We start from the raw sequence: 14,647 nt of genomic DNA, 5'->3' as shown, positions 1-14,647 counted from the left end.
ACCTAAGATAAGACCGTCTCAAACATATTTATAACTACAGGTTATGATATTCAATGGGCTACTGGAAAAACAAAGATCTTTCATAGTCTAAGATGCTGCATCTAGCTGGTCTCCCTATATCTGCTTGAAACAACAAAGGATACTAATATTGGTCTAAGCATTAGCCTCAAGTCTAGTTTCAGGAGAAAGGAAAGTCTGTATTTAATGTTATATGATTTATTCCTTGAAATGGTTTCTGCTGCATCTGAAAATGAAGAATAACTACCATTTCATTAGTTAAAATTAGAAAAGATTTTTTTTAATGCATAATGTATTTTTTTAGAATAATTATTCCTTATTTATTAATAATGTGTTACAAGCTCTGCTGGTGTAAGACAGAGAGAGCTTGGCCATCCTTCTGCCCATTGACAATACCAATGAGCCACTTCTCTTACCTGATTAAAGCAGGAGAGACAGTTGCCACCATTTCCTGGAGAATTTTCCTAGCTTTCTTCTTCACTTTGTTGACGGCTTTAGGATCCATCTGAGTAAAACTACCTGGAACACTTGATTCAGAAGCTTCATCTAGAATGGCCTTCTGGACTCTAACATTAAAAAGTAAAACTCATGAGGCAGTCCTGCAACAGTTCTAGACACAGACAACAATTGCTGGGAATGAACTGTTACTACAGGAGTAACTTGCAGGCATAAAAGAACATGCACACTTAAGTATTATGTACTCCAAATGCATTAAATTTAATTCAGTAGTTTTCTAAGCTCTGATTAAGTAGGTGGATGATGGATGAATGAGCTCAAAGCTGACCATATAAAACAGTATGTATGCAGCTCACAGGTACAGGTATTAAGTGATTGCCAATTTTCAGAAATAGTTAATAAGGTTACAAATGCAGAAAGAACAGCTGAAGTCTTCCCTTCCTTAATGTTTTCTTTCTCCTGACAGCAATTTCATGTACCTCATTAGGCAGATTTATGCAGTTGCTATTTTGCACTTTTATAGTATATTCCCCCTTGAATTCCCAGTTTTACAAAGATGTAACTAAATTTTATAAAGGCTGTTTTCCCCATTTAAAACATACTTAGGAGACATTAAGTGGTTTAACACACCAAAACTGTGGCACAATGTGGTCTGCTTTACTTTTCAAAAACAACACTATCATCTTCAGATGGAACTCAAACATTAAAAATTCAGGAGAGTTAGGAATGTTAATGTAGGCAGCGTGTGGCCTCTGACAAAAGTAGACTTGAAGAGTGGGCATGTTGTTGAATTTCTTTGTGTCCAGGGAAAACTGATACCTTAATAGCTAATTAGGGGCTCAATGTGCCATTTAAAATGCAGTATATGAGACAGAAAACAAGCTCCACAAAATAAAGGGTGGATATTCCATTTTGTAGCTTTTTTCCAGTTTTGCCTCACGCTCTTGGTGTACACTCAGGGTAGTTTCAAATGCTGCTTTCCTATTATTTCTTAAACTCTGACAATTTCTGATGACTGCAGCAAGACTTCAGTGGTAATGATTTACATGAATTAGATTAACAAGAGCTTGAAGAGTTTCTACGTAGCAATTTATTTTTCTGTGTCCTGCGTCTGCTGTTCACCCACTTCGCGTCATTCATTTGGAGATTCTTAATCTTAATCTTCTTCATCTTAATTCTTAATCTCTCTTCTTTTATTATTTTAACAGAAATTGCAAGCTACAGTCCTGAAGGGCTGTGCTGAAGGTACTTTATCTTCTAATATTTTAAACAGTCTGATTTTTAAAACCTGCTGTTTCCATATTCTTAAAACATATCACAATATATCAATCATAGAAAAATAGTTTATTTTGCGTTATCTTACCTGCTGTTATTCAGCACGTTTTCTGTCAGATTCTTGGCAAACATACCCTTGTGAACATCCCTCTCTTGCACAAAAAGGACATAACAAAGGCGCCTTGCAAGCCACCCTCTGTACCTACAAAAATATGATGAGCATTTGAGTGTGACCCTCAAAATATTTCACTGCCAAAAAAAAAGGCATTTTAAAAATACCTAAGACTACAATTAAGCAGCAATAGTAAGGAAAATTTTATGAAGGGCTGCCTAACAGCTTCTGTATCTTCTAGTAAATTGTCAATATGTTAACGTTATGGATGAAGTAACTGATGCATGGCACAAAATATCCAAGACAACTGAGATCTGCATTACTTAACTCAAGATGATACCGGCCTTAAAAAACCCATAGTATCACAGGAAAGTAGCTACAAAGCAGCACAGACATTTTGTCTGTCCGCTGGAACCAAACCCCCAGCTCAGTGAGGACAAAAGAAGATGTAGTGCCCATTTCTGATTCGGTGACTTTCCACTGAGAAATGTAAATGCCCAGCTAAGACGTCTGTCGGCTTCTTCAAGGAACACTAAGTACTCTTGGGAAAGTTGCTCCCATTGTACACACAGAGTGAACTCTCACAGGGACCTTTGAAAACGTGTCTGCCTTAGCCACCGACACTAAAAACACTTATTTTGTAATCTTTTCTTCCTTTACAGTGTTTTTAAACATCCAGTCCTAGGACAGGACTGGACAAGCCACCACTCACACATGGGTCACTCCATGAACCAAACAGAGCTGGGACTCCTGAAGAGCAGAGCTGACGTGATGGAGCAGAAACAGAAGGTGGAAGAAGAAATTAAACAACCTGAGCTCTCAGTATTATGCAAATGCTCTGTCCTGAGCAGTGCTGGTGCAATGCATCGCTGATGGTCCAGCAAATATCGCAAACCAAACCATGGGTGGCAAGTCACTCTGGTTTTCACACTGGACTGCTGCCAAGGTCTCAGACCTCACCACCCGAGTTACTGATCTTGGCTCCTAAACCTCCCCACCACGCTTCAGTAAATTTATACATGTGTTAAAACCAGCTAGGAAAGATGAGAAGGAACTTTTATCCTGTAAAAGGCCAAACCACCTGTGTGCACAGGCCACTCGCACTATAACTGAGTGCACAAGCCATCGTCACGGTCTGACACTTCACAGTTATACACAAATATTCAGACCGTCTCGAAGGACAAAGAATTTCGCCATCCATACTGTCATCGAAGTGGACTGGTGTCTCTGTTTTAATTGCTTTTCCATTTTCCCCTTCCCATCAAAGCCTGAGAGCCTCACTGGTTCTTCTAAAAAGCAAAGTTAAGGATATACTTCTTTCTGACAAGTTGTGGTAACTATGAACACATCACAGCAGCACACAACTATTGCAGGGATCTGTCAAGGTATAAAGGCTTCTGCATTCATTTTACAGCTTAGATAAGACATAGTATATTCAGAAAAAAATCTGTTTTCTAATCGTGTAGCAATGACAAAAGAAAGACACAGAATAGACCCAGTCTAGATATATTATAAAACTGACATATTCACACTCAGAAAAAAGCTGTGGTGATATACAGGCAGAGTACACCAGCAGCTAAGAAGAATCCCTCTCACTTTGTAAGGCCAAGAAACTGTGACTACGTAACCCTATGGGATCTCAGAACTTCATTAAAATTGACAATTTTCAGACTATAATGACATTTTGAGCTAAAGGCATTTTATTTCAGAATAATTCATTAACCCTTATCTTGTTGCCCTTATATTTCTAATGTAACTCCAACCATTCAACACCATCCAGGCATAAGACTTCCGAAAAGAATTTTTTTTAAAGCAGTTCAAATTAAACTCCATTTCTGTTATTTTTCTGCATCCTAAACTACAAGCTCAATGCCTAAAAAAACATAATTAATTCAAATTGGAGACAGAGCAGCCTCTCACATTAGCTTCCTCCTTCTCAAGCACAGCACAATGCTGCCTTTCTTCCACTCAGACACTTTGGCTCATTTCTTTCAGGCTGCTGGCCTCTCTTTGTTTGCTCTGACTCTACAACAAACACTGCAGGATCTGCTTATGCTAATGATTACTGTAAAAACCTTAGCAAGCATTATTAACTTTCCAAAGGTTTGTGTGTACTTCCAGGGTCTTCATCCCAAAACACAAGATATATTTCCAATAGTGCGAAGGTACATCATCATTTTTAGGTCATATATGCCATCCACTGAGGCAGAGATAGTCTAGCAAGACACGTTCAGATTTAATCGTTATTAGTGATAATAGTCAATGCCTAAATTGTGAGCCAGATCTGCTCAGTAAATTCAAATGCAGCCTGAAGTCATTCTTAAGCACGGGAATGAAACAGCTCCTCTCAGCATTATGCTGTGGATGCCACCATTTGCACTGAACGGATTTAAACATACTTTGTCTATTTTGTGAAACAGGTTTGACCCTTACGCTCCTTGCCTATAACCCCAAAGGACTTTGCCCAGCTCCCAAATACACACAGCCGGATTTAACAAGTACATTACTTTCCTGAAGTCAGCATCAATTCCTGCATTTTAGGAGAGTAATACATATTCACTCAGTCCAGACTATCCTATAGATTTCCCTGCAATAAGAACAGAAAACATTAAATTTTAAAAGCAAGAGAAAGACTTGCTACATTACCTTGTATGTGTTTCATTGATATATATGACATTACGTAGACCCAAAGAAGGAATACTGGCATTGAAGAAGTTATCCTGTAAAATCAAGAAAAAGATTGGTGGACTGTTTCATTGCATAATGGTTGTGTCTTTACATTCATCACAGCTTTTAAGATAACCAACATTTTTCACCTCTATTATAAACAAAAGCCAAAGCAGAGAAGTGCTGAACTTGCTTATATAGTACGCACAAACTGTTCTAAAATGAAAATGAAATTCACAAAGTCACTATTTCCAACTCCAATACTTTCAAAGCCTTCTCTAGGCTTTACTGTATACAGAAATGGTTGTACTGGTTGTATTCTTCAAGACAGAATATATCACCCTATTCTGATGTAATATAAACCAGGACTTGTCGTAATACAGAACTCAGAGACAGAGCTTTACTAAACCACATCCATCGTTAGTATAATTATGAGCCTTCTGACACTCAGCCTGTGACATCCGGTTTTCTGGCATATCAGGCACCACACAACGCCAGCCCGAAGGTCAGGATATCCATCCATGGTTAGGTGGCAAATCTCCACGTTCCTGCCCTGCCTGAACAACAAACTCAACCCAGCCTTCTGCATCCCTGGTACAGACTCCACATGCCAGGCTCTTAACTGTCCTGAGATAAGTTTAGGAGCAGTTCCACTGTGGATAAACTAATATTCCCTGGCAGGAAAAAGCTAAACTTTAATCTTCCATATTCCAAGTAAGTACCTTGACCAAGAAGCTAGGTTCTTTCTGCCCAAATAATTATAAAACTGGTACCGTGCCAACAGTGAATTACAGCTGAAACTACTGGGACTATGCATGTGAAGGAAAGCAAAAACAGGACAGTGAAGGAGAAATATGGTCACCAGCAACCTCGTAGCTGCAGAACAGCCTCACTACCGATTTTGCAATGGGAGTCAGATAAGAGCCTCATTTGTTTGTGTTTTGCGTAACACACATAATTTCCCACAAATTAAAATAGACGAGTGTCCTATGTCATTTGCAAATCAGGTAGAAATTATGTGCCACAGTGGGAGCACACAGTCTTTTGCCTCATGTTAAAGCATGACTGCATAGTACATACAATCAACAAATTGTTGCTCTAGGCTCTTAAGAGGAAACTGAAAGATAATATTAATTTATTTGACTATTCACGGATAATTTTTGTGGATCTTAAAGCTAGATGAAATGTTGGGGCAAAAAGAAGCGAAAAGACTTGTTCTTGGTCTCCCCAAAAAGTCAGCAACAAAGTTAATTACCACTCAATGCCCAAGTCCTCCATTAGGTTATAACTTCACCCCGTGAAATTCATCCTCCAGCTGTAACGTCACACATTAGCTTTTCCTTATTTAACTTCTCCACGATCCTATGTCAGGATGTGGGTCTGTGAGACCAAGTGAGCTGATGCAGCATCTCCCTGCCACTGAGAGACAGGAGCCCAGCTCCCACCACCACATCCTGCCCTTCCCCATCGAACACTAACCCTCACCTCCTAACTCACACCATCTCTAGCATTCATCACACCCCTTAATGAGCCCATTTTATTCAGGCAAGGCAGAAAACTAAGCCAGACTAAGTGAATGAATAAATAAAACAGGCAATTTTCTGCTTGGTTAGTGAACTTGATAAGCCCCCAGGGGAGCAGGAAGGAAAACATGAGGGAGAAGCAAAACTTCCCATTCCCTGCACCAGTAAGGTGTTAGTTTGACCAACACACTGAAGGAAACCTGTCTCACTCATCCATCCCTTTTCCTTAAGGGAATTAACAAAACAGGCAGCACAAAAAAAAGTGAAACATCTGCTGTCTAATGAGAGGATCTGGTTTGTTATCATCTGCTGCAAGGATGGTATTTTCTCATTGTGGCAGAAGGCAATAAAGGGCTTAATCAGGCCATGCTCCTTTCCTAAGTGGGATCTCAGAACAGGTAATTAGTTTCTTATTAAATAGACAAAAGACCAAGATTCTTCTTCTTAAAGTGTAATTCACAAATTGAGAGAAACAGCCTAATTACTAACAGACTAATTACTAAATGTATAAATTAGGCCTAAGTTGAGGATTCCTACACACCTTTTTACAAGTCACAACACCTAAGTGTCTGTTAGAACTACTGTCAGTTTATCTAACTTCTTGTCTTCTTGTCCATATCATATGTAGCCTTCACAATACTTTTGGATTTCTATCCCATGTTTCTATGTCATCACTGCAGTTTTCTGTTCTGTCATAAGAGAAAGCTGACAGGGGATCTTATCAATGCTTATAAATTCTCAAGGGTGAGTGTCAAGAGGATGGGATGAGTGATGCCCAACGACAGGATGAGGGGCAACGGGCACAGACTGAAGCACAGGAGGGTCCATCTGAATATGAGGAAAAACTTTTTCCTTTGAGGAAAAAGAGCCTGGACCAGGCTGCCCAGAGAGGTTGTGAAGTCTCCTTCTCTGGAGACATTCAAACCCACCTGGACACATTCCTGTGTGATCTGCCCTGGTGAACCTGCTTTAGCAGGTGGGTTGGACTGGATGATCTCCAGAGGTCCCTTCAAACCCCAACCATTCTGTGACAAGAGTGAAATAACAACTTTTTCTTGGACAAATGAACAAGTAAATTTTCACTCTAATCCAGCCAGTTATGGAGCTCAATGCAAGTGTAACTGAGTGCAACTGAAAGCCCATGGCGTACAAATAGTCAAATTACACGAACTGGTTGCAAATTATATTATGTCATTTATCATCATTTTGTATCTTCAGCTTATAGAAACCCTGCCCAATGCAGCCCAATAAAATTCACATTTTAAATCAGCTTGTGTGACCCTGCAAGAGCCACCATCTTGACACTGTTCCCAGCAGATACATATCCCTCCATCATAACTGGTATTCCTTGTTTCCAGGCTGGGCAGGGAACCCAGGAATTAACCAGGTGTAGAAAACCAACCTGTCTTCTCAAGCACTGGATTGGTCTCTTCAAGTTTGAAGGGAAGCATATTGTTCACTTTCAAAACTGTAATTACTTTGTGGATAGAGAATTAAGCATTCTAAAAGTAACCATTAATGCTTTCACAGGCACCAAATTCTCATTATTACTCTAACAGAGCATACATTTTTTTCCATACAATTTCTTACTGCAAATTTCGAGGAGCTGGAGAGTTTTGTCCAAGGAATAAGCCAACAATGAAAAGTGTGAGATGAAGCATCACAGTAGGTCTGTGTCCTCCATTAATTCCACGACATAGAAAACATAATAACCACAAAGGTGGAAAACTATATTCCTTTATGAAGTAAGAACATTGCGACCTTAATTCTGAAAGTAAGAAAACCACTGAAACTTCATTATGCTGCAACTGTGCATTATTGTCAAATGTAAGCCAGTCCGTAATCTTCTTACCCGGCTCTGGGGAGTGCAGACGTAGCAACATCGTCCCACAAACGGCCTTTTTCTGCTCAGCAAAGTCTCTTTCCATTTCAAAGTGGCGGATCGGAAGAGAGTGGGCCTAGAGTTACACTCTCCCTGCAACATAAAAGACCACTGTGTGAATATCCAGAAATATATATTTTACTGGTTATGTGAAAACTTCAAATAAGAGGAGTTGCCAACACAAAAAAATTAGTCCCCTAAAATTACCTAAAACTAATAAATTTTTTTCCAACATTTCTTTCTAAAATAAATATTATGTCCAGATGACGTGATTGCAAAAAATAAAAGCAAAATCACTGTGTTGTACTTATGTATCTTAAGGAGGACAGCATTTGCTGACACACAAGAGTTTAAAATAAATAATAACTCTACTAAGAAACAGCAAGGAAACTGACAGCTGAGGAAAGTGGAAGAAACTGACAGCAAATTACATTCTCAATAATGTAAGGGTGCTTGTCATATGAGCAATGTATTTGAAGTTTTAACTGGACAACACCCTGTAAAACTGCAAGATGACTGAATGTACGCAAAATATCAACTCTGTTGACTCTGTAGGCTCTTTTTCAGCAGTTTCACGTAAAGCAATAAGAAAAAGGAACCACTGTGCCTTCTCCAGTGTTAGGCTACCTTTTTGAAGATTACAGAACCAAGAATTCTGAAATAACTGCATTTACAAAACCCATTCTCTATGTTTGGACATAATGAAAATATACTTAAGTGCAATTTTTACAGAGACACTGATTGTTCCCATTAAAGGCTACTGAGTTATTGCTTGCCTGAGAATGCACAATGTATTGACATTTTTGAATCATGTAAGATTTTAATAAAAAGGAAATTGTAGAAATAAACCAAAATGTTTGCAAGATAAACTGAAGTACGTTTAAAATAACACATTTAATTGGACAAGAAACAGGGTAGAACCAATACCTTAAACCAGTACAAGGGTTAGAAAACACAAATACAGATCATCACGTACCCAGCTAGAAAGCCAGCCCAGTGAGAAACAACCAGAAAGTCAAAGGTGATGCTGAAGATCACTAAAAACTAAAATGTGCATCTATCACACTTGGCAAGCAGTATGAATTGGCAATTATTCCAAGGCTAAGTCTTCCACCTGAAATAAATAAGCATCAATATGCTAAGGCTGGCCCAGTCCCTTCTCTATCACCATCCCTAAGGCTAACTCCAAAATTAACCAACTTTGTAACAATCCTGTCTTCCTTTGGCTTGCCTCCAAGCCCTGACTGAACTCACCACCACCTTCTCACAAAACCTCTTTCCTATCTCTTTTGTCTCACTCGCCGTTACCATACTCTTTCACAGATCTCCTGGTACCACGGCTTGCTGTCCGATGAATCCTACACCTAGCTAGACAAAAAAACCTACTTGCCAGGACATCTGTCCTTTCCCTCAACTCTGTCCATGTCTCCAACTCTTCTTCTGTTTAAAGTTCAAACTCCTCCCGACCCAGGTTTCTAAACAAACCAGTACCAGCCTGGTCCCCATGTGGCTCTTCCAGCTCCACCCAGTCCTCCCTGCTCACCGACCCCTTTGTATCCTCCAAATCCCAAGATTCACTTAACAGAGGACACAGACTTTTAGTAGGCTTCTTATTTATATCCACCAAATTTCTCTGCCTCCTGTATTTTGTGAATAGCTCCAGCTGTAACAGCTACACAACCATGCATCTTGAGCCTCATGCTCCTCTTCACTTATGTATTTCAGCAATAAGCTTTGCATTTGTCTTTGTTTGACCTCAGTCTATTTAGGACAGGATTTTGCATATTTGCTTCTATATAAAATGATTAATAACATCACACCAGAAAACTTTAAGAATTTCAATAGGGTTTGCTATGAAGGCTTTTCTTTTCTTGCAACGTTAGTCTTTGGCACAGCACTAAACTATTGGTTCCTCCTTATATTTCAAATTAAATTACAATCAAACTGTATCACACATGACAGAGATGATGCCTTGTCTTCATTCTTTGTAATAAATAAAAAAGTTCACCTTCAACTCAAAGAAAAAGGTAAATATGGCCAGTCACACTCACAGTTTTCACTTACCCATTCTTCACTGGAATGCTTACATCTACTGATACTGCACTCTGCTGAGGCGGACAAATAGGAAACATCTATTGTTCCAAGGGACAAAGCAGTTTCATCCATGACACACACGAGTTGAACTGAAGATCAGAAGCTGCAAAATAATAGCATACATATAGACATACACACAGAGAAACCCATATGCACACACATAATTTCAGTGATGAGTATCTAACAATAAGCAAAGTGTTATTTTTGTACTCCCCAGTAAAAGTTAGGTTCTGAAGAAGCTTAACTGCCATCAGAAATCAGCATGATTTTAATATGATAAAAAACCCCAGCACATTGAACTTCCATAAACGCAGCACACCTGCACTTTTCTCTCTCCCTGCTCTTCTTCCCACTATGTCAGTATTGAGCCTTTATGCTTTTCCACTGTTCCTCACTGCATGGTTTAAACCATTCAGCCACAAGGATACACATTCCAGCCACTTTCAAAAGATTACTATTCTCTTGCACGACATGACCTCGCTCTTTCATCATCTGCTTCTCAAGGATACCCATTATCTACAAAAAAAATTCATTAATGTTCTCTCCCAATCCTCTCTCACAGTGCATTTTATGCCTCTGATCCAGCTGTAGTCAAACCAGTTTCAAACTCCTCGGAGGGAGTGCTCTACACAAAAGCACACCCCTGATTCTGAACATGCTGCTGACGTAGGTGACATCAGGGGCTCGTGGGATTAAAAAGCAGTAAAGAAGTCTAAATTTGCACTACTGTTTTAAAAATTTAAGTTCATATGATAAGCACAGCAAACAACGCCCTCTCAGCCAAAGAAAAAGGAAAATACACCAAATATAACAAAACAACTTAGTGTCGTATACCTGCAAAAGTCCACAAATTAAACTGCTTTGCTAGGGAGAGCCACTGAAACAGGAATCCAAACATTTCCCTCTAGAGAACCTGTAAAGTGGCAATGCCGCCTTTCCCATCTGTCACTGCAAAGAAACTTACATTACAGCCACGGTACGAGCCATCAGAAATGAGGCTGTTCTCACCCTGTATGCTGACATTTGCAAGAGCAGGGCCTAAAACTTCAGTCCAACGTTTTGTCTTTCTCACTGCCCTCCCCAGGCAGACACAAACCTCTCCTGTAACATCTCCACATAGAGTTACCAGTACAAACTGGAGTTTGAGCTACTATATCCATGCACACACATACCTTCACACAGCCTAAGTACACAGGTTATCCTTTTTTCTTTGCTGGCTCTTACATTTAATTTGCTTTTTTTTTTTTTTTTAATTAGTGCTCAGACAAGTTAATACTTAAACCACCCAATAAATACAAAAAAGTGTTCGCGAACATCTGAACGGTGAAAGCGAAATGCGTCCTCCAATTGCGCTCAAGGTGACCTTGGCTTCACCGGCATACATAAAAGATGAACTTTAAGAAAAAGACGTAATTAAAAGCCTATTTGAGCAGCAGCAACTTCACACGTACCTCGGACGAAACCTGCCCTCCCGAGTGCCCGCTCCCGGCTCTCAGGCTGTGGCCCCGCGGCAGCGCCCCATCCTCCCGGGCTCGGGCTCACAGCATCTGCTATAAATAAAAACACGAGGGCTGAGCGCCGGGTCGGGAGCGGAGCGGCGCCGGGCAACGCCGCTGCCAAGGGGCCGCCCCCGCTCGCTGCGAGCGCCAACCGCGGGCAGCCCCAGAGCCCCCGCACCCCCAAGCGCCGCCACCCGGGGCTGCCCTCGTCCGCTCGGCTCCACGGCAGCCGCGGGACCGGCAGCGCTGCCGCCACACGCTCCCTCCGCACCCGGCCGGCCGGCCGCTCCTCCTCGCAGCGCAACACGCGTCCCGGCTCCGCGCTGCGCGGCTGGCAGCGGCCGGCCCGCCCCCTCCCGCCCCGCCGCCGGGGCAGCACCGCCGCGCACGGACCCGCAGCCGCTTCCAGCTCCCGCCTCCACCGCACCGCAGGCTCCGCAGCCGCTGCCCCCCTGCCCGCCCGCCGGGCCGTGCGGCGGCGCCGCGCCTGACGCGACTTCCTGAGCGCCCGCCGCCACGCCGCGGGGCGGCCGCCTCCCGCCCGGCCCTCGCCCAGCCCTGCCGGCTGCAGGCCCAGTCCCGCCGCTGCCCTCCCGCTCCGCGGCCGCGCCGCGCTGCCCTGAGCAGCTGCGGCCGGGCCAGCGCTGAACTGCAACCCAGCGCGGCCGCTGCGCCCCGGCGTCCCCGTCTGCAGCCGCCGCAGCTGCAGGGACATCGCTCATCGGCCGTTTCCACCACCGAACCGCCTCCCCTGCCCCCTCCTTCTGGCGACAGAAGTAACTAACGGTTATTCTGCTTGCAAATAAGAGCTTCTCAAAAGAAAAACACTGGAAAAGTTATGTAAAATCGTGTTTATATGGGTTTACAGCGACCCTGAGCAGCAACTGTGTTGCTGCTGAAATGAGAACAACTGCAGAAAACGCGGGACAGGCATTGATCTGCCTACCTGGCCTTGCAGCAGTGCCAGTTTGCCTTTCGCTGAGTGCAAAAGTAAATGTTGATTGAGGTTGCTGCATATAAACAAACATGAGCTGAGAGTACTTTTTGGCTCTGGCAGCCTTGGGCTATTTAAAGCTGGTCTTTCTGTGGCTCGAGTTACAGATCTATGGAAAAGTTAGCACTACATTTCTTCTTTGAACGTCCGAAACTTCACTGTTATTTAAAATGGTGCATCACAGGAATAAAGCGACAAAGTACACGACATTATGTTATAGGCAGTGGCCTGTTTCCAAATATAAGTAATGTAAGGAGGTGATCTCGTTCCAGAGGTCTCACTTCTAGATGTCATTTTGAATTTCTTACAAATGAGAATTTTTAAGTAAGAATTACAAATGCTTTTCACAATTAAAATAAGAAAAAAAAGGCGTGAGATTTGATGGATAAAAAAGAAATTGCTACATGTATATGTGAGTTGCCCCACTTCCCGCAGCCAAGTGTTTCCCAGGGAATATCAGCGGGGTGTTAGAGCTGACACTTTATGAAGAGTGTTCTGCAGTTTATGGGCCAGAAGAGATTTTGGGTCTGAATTTTCCTTTGTTTAGCAAGAAAAGGTAGTCTGTTTTGTTGCAAGGTGGACCTTGGAACCTAAGACATCTACTTTTCAAATCACAAAAATATAGTAAGGTGTGATCTAGTGAAATATACAACTCATTTAAAAGTTTGTATTTCTGCATAATATACAGTGCAGCACTTGTGCACAGTGTATAGCAAAGGGACGTTCTTTTCTAGGGCATTTTATTTTGTATAAAGGACAATGCCTAATTGTATTTCTTACAACATATTCATATACTCAAGTTTTCTCATCATCTGGGCCAAGAATTTCAGATTTGATTAGTGGTTCTCTATGTCAGTTCTCATGAGGAGAGTTGGCTGAAATACTGCCAAACACCCACTTTCAAGTTTTTGCCTTGAAAAGCAACATAGCCAGAATCTCTGGCCACTTCTGAAATACAAGCCCATAACCATCCTGCTTTAAAAGAAAGCTTTTCACTTCATATCAACTTTTTCTTGAACTGATTTACTGAAGGTCAGCTGGGAAAGAAGGGGCAGATTCTGCTTTCATCTGGGTCTGCTGCAGCTGAGTGGATTTCGATAATCAAAGTTATCCCAGGACACCACCTATATGGAAAGAAAATACACAAGGGCTTCACTGACAGTCACAGTGCTACTGTCAGGTTTGTGTGACCTCAGTTCTTACATCCTCATCTTGGCTTCGCTTGCATAATGAGCATCTCATGGGAGTTGTGGAGGCCAGAGAAGGAGACATCTGTCCCTGATCCTGTGGCCCAGCTGGTCAGCAGGACCACATCCCGCACTCAGGACTGTGTGGGCTTTGTCAAAGGTGCATCAGAAGCACTGGAAGGGGAAACTCTGAACTCCACTCATAAAAGTGAAATTCAGTGTCACAGCATGCATTTTTGTAACTCTCTTTGCGTAAAGAGCAGATCACTAAAGTAGTTAAAGCCCCAAATGAAGCTGCAGCCCGCATCCAGAAAATTGCTTCTAGGATGCATCCGCCTGCATGAGTCTGTGTGCAATGGGGGAACCCACAGCTGTGACTGAAGTGGCAAAACTGACCTCAGAAACCACGTTAGAGGATATGATTCAACAACTGGATAATGCAAGAACTGAATAACAGAGATGGCAATGAATGGTTACATCTACAGTCTAATAAATGCATGAAATGTAAGGCAGTTAAAATTCTTGTTAGTGTTGTCTAGTGACTTCATAGCTCCAGTGCATCTGTATTGTTATGTGGGAACTTCTTGGTAAGTACTTTATATTATAAAGAACCATTAATATTGCTTGCACACAACTTTACCATCTCTAGGTATGGAATCACTTGGATTTTTTTCCCTTTGACACATAAAATTAGGAGATCAAACAGTGCACTCAGTTTCAGTGGGCTATAATGTAAAGCAAGCTTGTGCACTTTGCTTCCCTCTATAACAGATAACTATGGTACATTCAGAATCTAATACGGATCATATATTTCCCTGCACATTTTCACATTGTTATATGTTTCTGGTTGAAAAGTAATTATTTCTGTGATATCGGTAATGCAAAAATCAGAATAAAAGCCTCAGTGTCTTCAGCACAATTTTCTACAGTCTCCAGAGTC

General features: G+C 41.7%; 1 protein-coding gene across 7 annotated transcripts in view; it reads right to left on the bottom strand.

Annotated features, from left to right (window-relative positions):
• GPAM (glycerol-3-phosphate acyltransferase, mitochondrial) overlaps positions 1 to 12,073 on the bottom strand; it is a 32,691-nt gene extending 20,618 nt beyond the window's left edge. For 2 of the 7 annotated variants that reach the window (XM_065067018.1, XM_065067022.1), the window contains exons 1-7: positions 11,920 to 12,073; positions 11,479 to 11,577; positions 9,998 to 10,130; positions 7,904 to 8,026; positions 4,508 to 4,581; positions 1,838 to 1,951; positions 435 to 584 (exon numbers count right to left, since the gene is read on the bottom strand). In XM_065067018.1, coding sequence (XP_064923090.1) covers positions 435 to 584; positions 1,838 to 1,951; positions 4,508 to 4,581; positions 7,904 to 8,026; positions 9,998 to 10,099 — 563 coding nt within the window. In that variant the 5' untranslated portion in view covers positions 10,100 to 10,130; positions 11,479 to 11,577; positions 11,920 to 12,073. Of the gene's footprint in view, positions 1 to 434; positions 585 to 1,837; positions 1,952 to 4,507; positions 4,582 to 7,903; positions 8,027 to 9,997; positions 10,131 to 10,346; positions 10,668 to 11,478; positions 11,755 to 11,797; positions 11,840 to 11,919 lie in introns of those variants that run through there. The other 5 variants (XM_065067020.1, XM_065067023.1, XM_065067019.1 and 2 more) reach the window with 5 other exon arrangements.
• Positions 12,074 to 14,647: the final 2,574 nt, after the last annotated feature.

Source organism: Columba livia, chromosome 6 (genome assembly GCF_036013475.1).
Source record: "Columba livia isolate bColLiv1 breed racing homer chromosome 6, bColLiv1.pat.W.v2, whole genome shotgun sequence".
Classification (NCBI taxonomy): domain Eukaryota; kingdom Metazoa; phylum Chordata; class Aves; order Columbiformes; family Columbidae; genus Columba; species Columba livia.
This window is presented reverse-complemented; position numbering and strand designations above follow the sequence as displayed.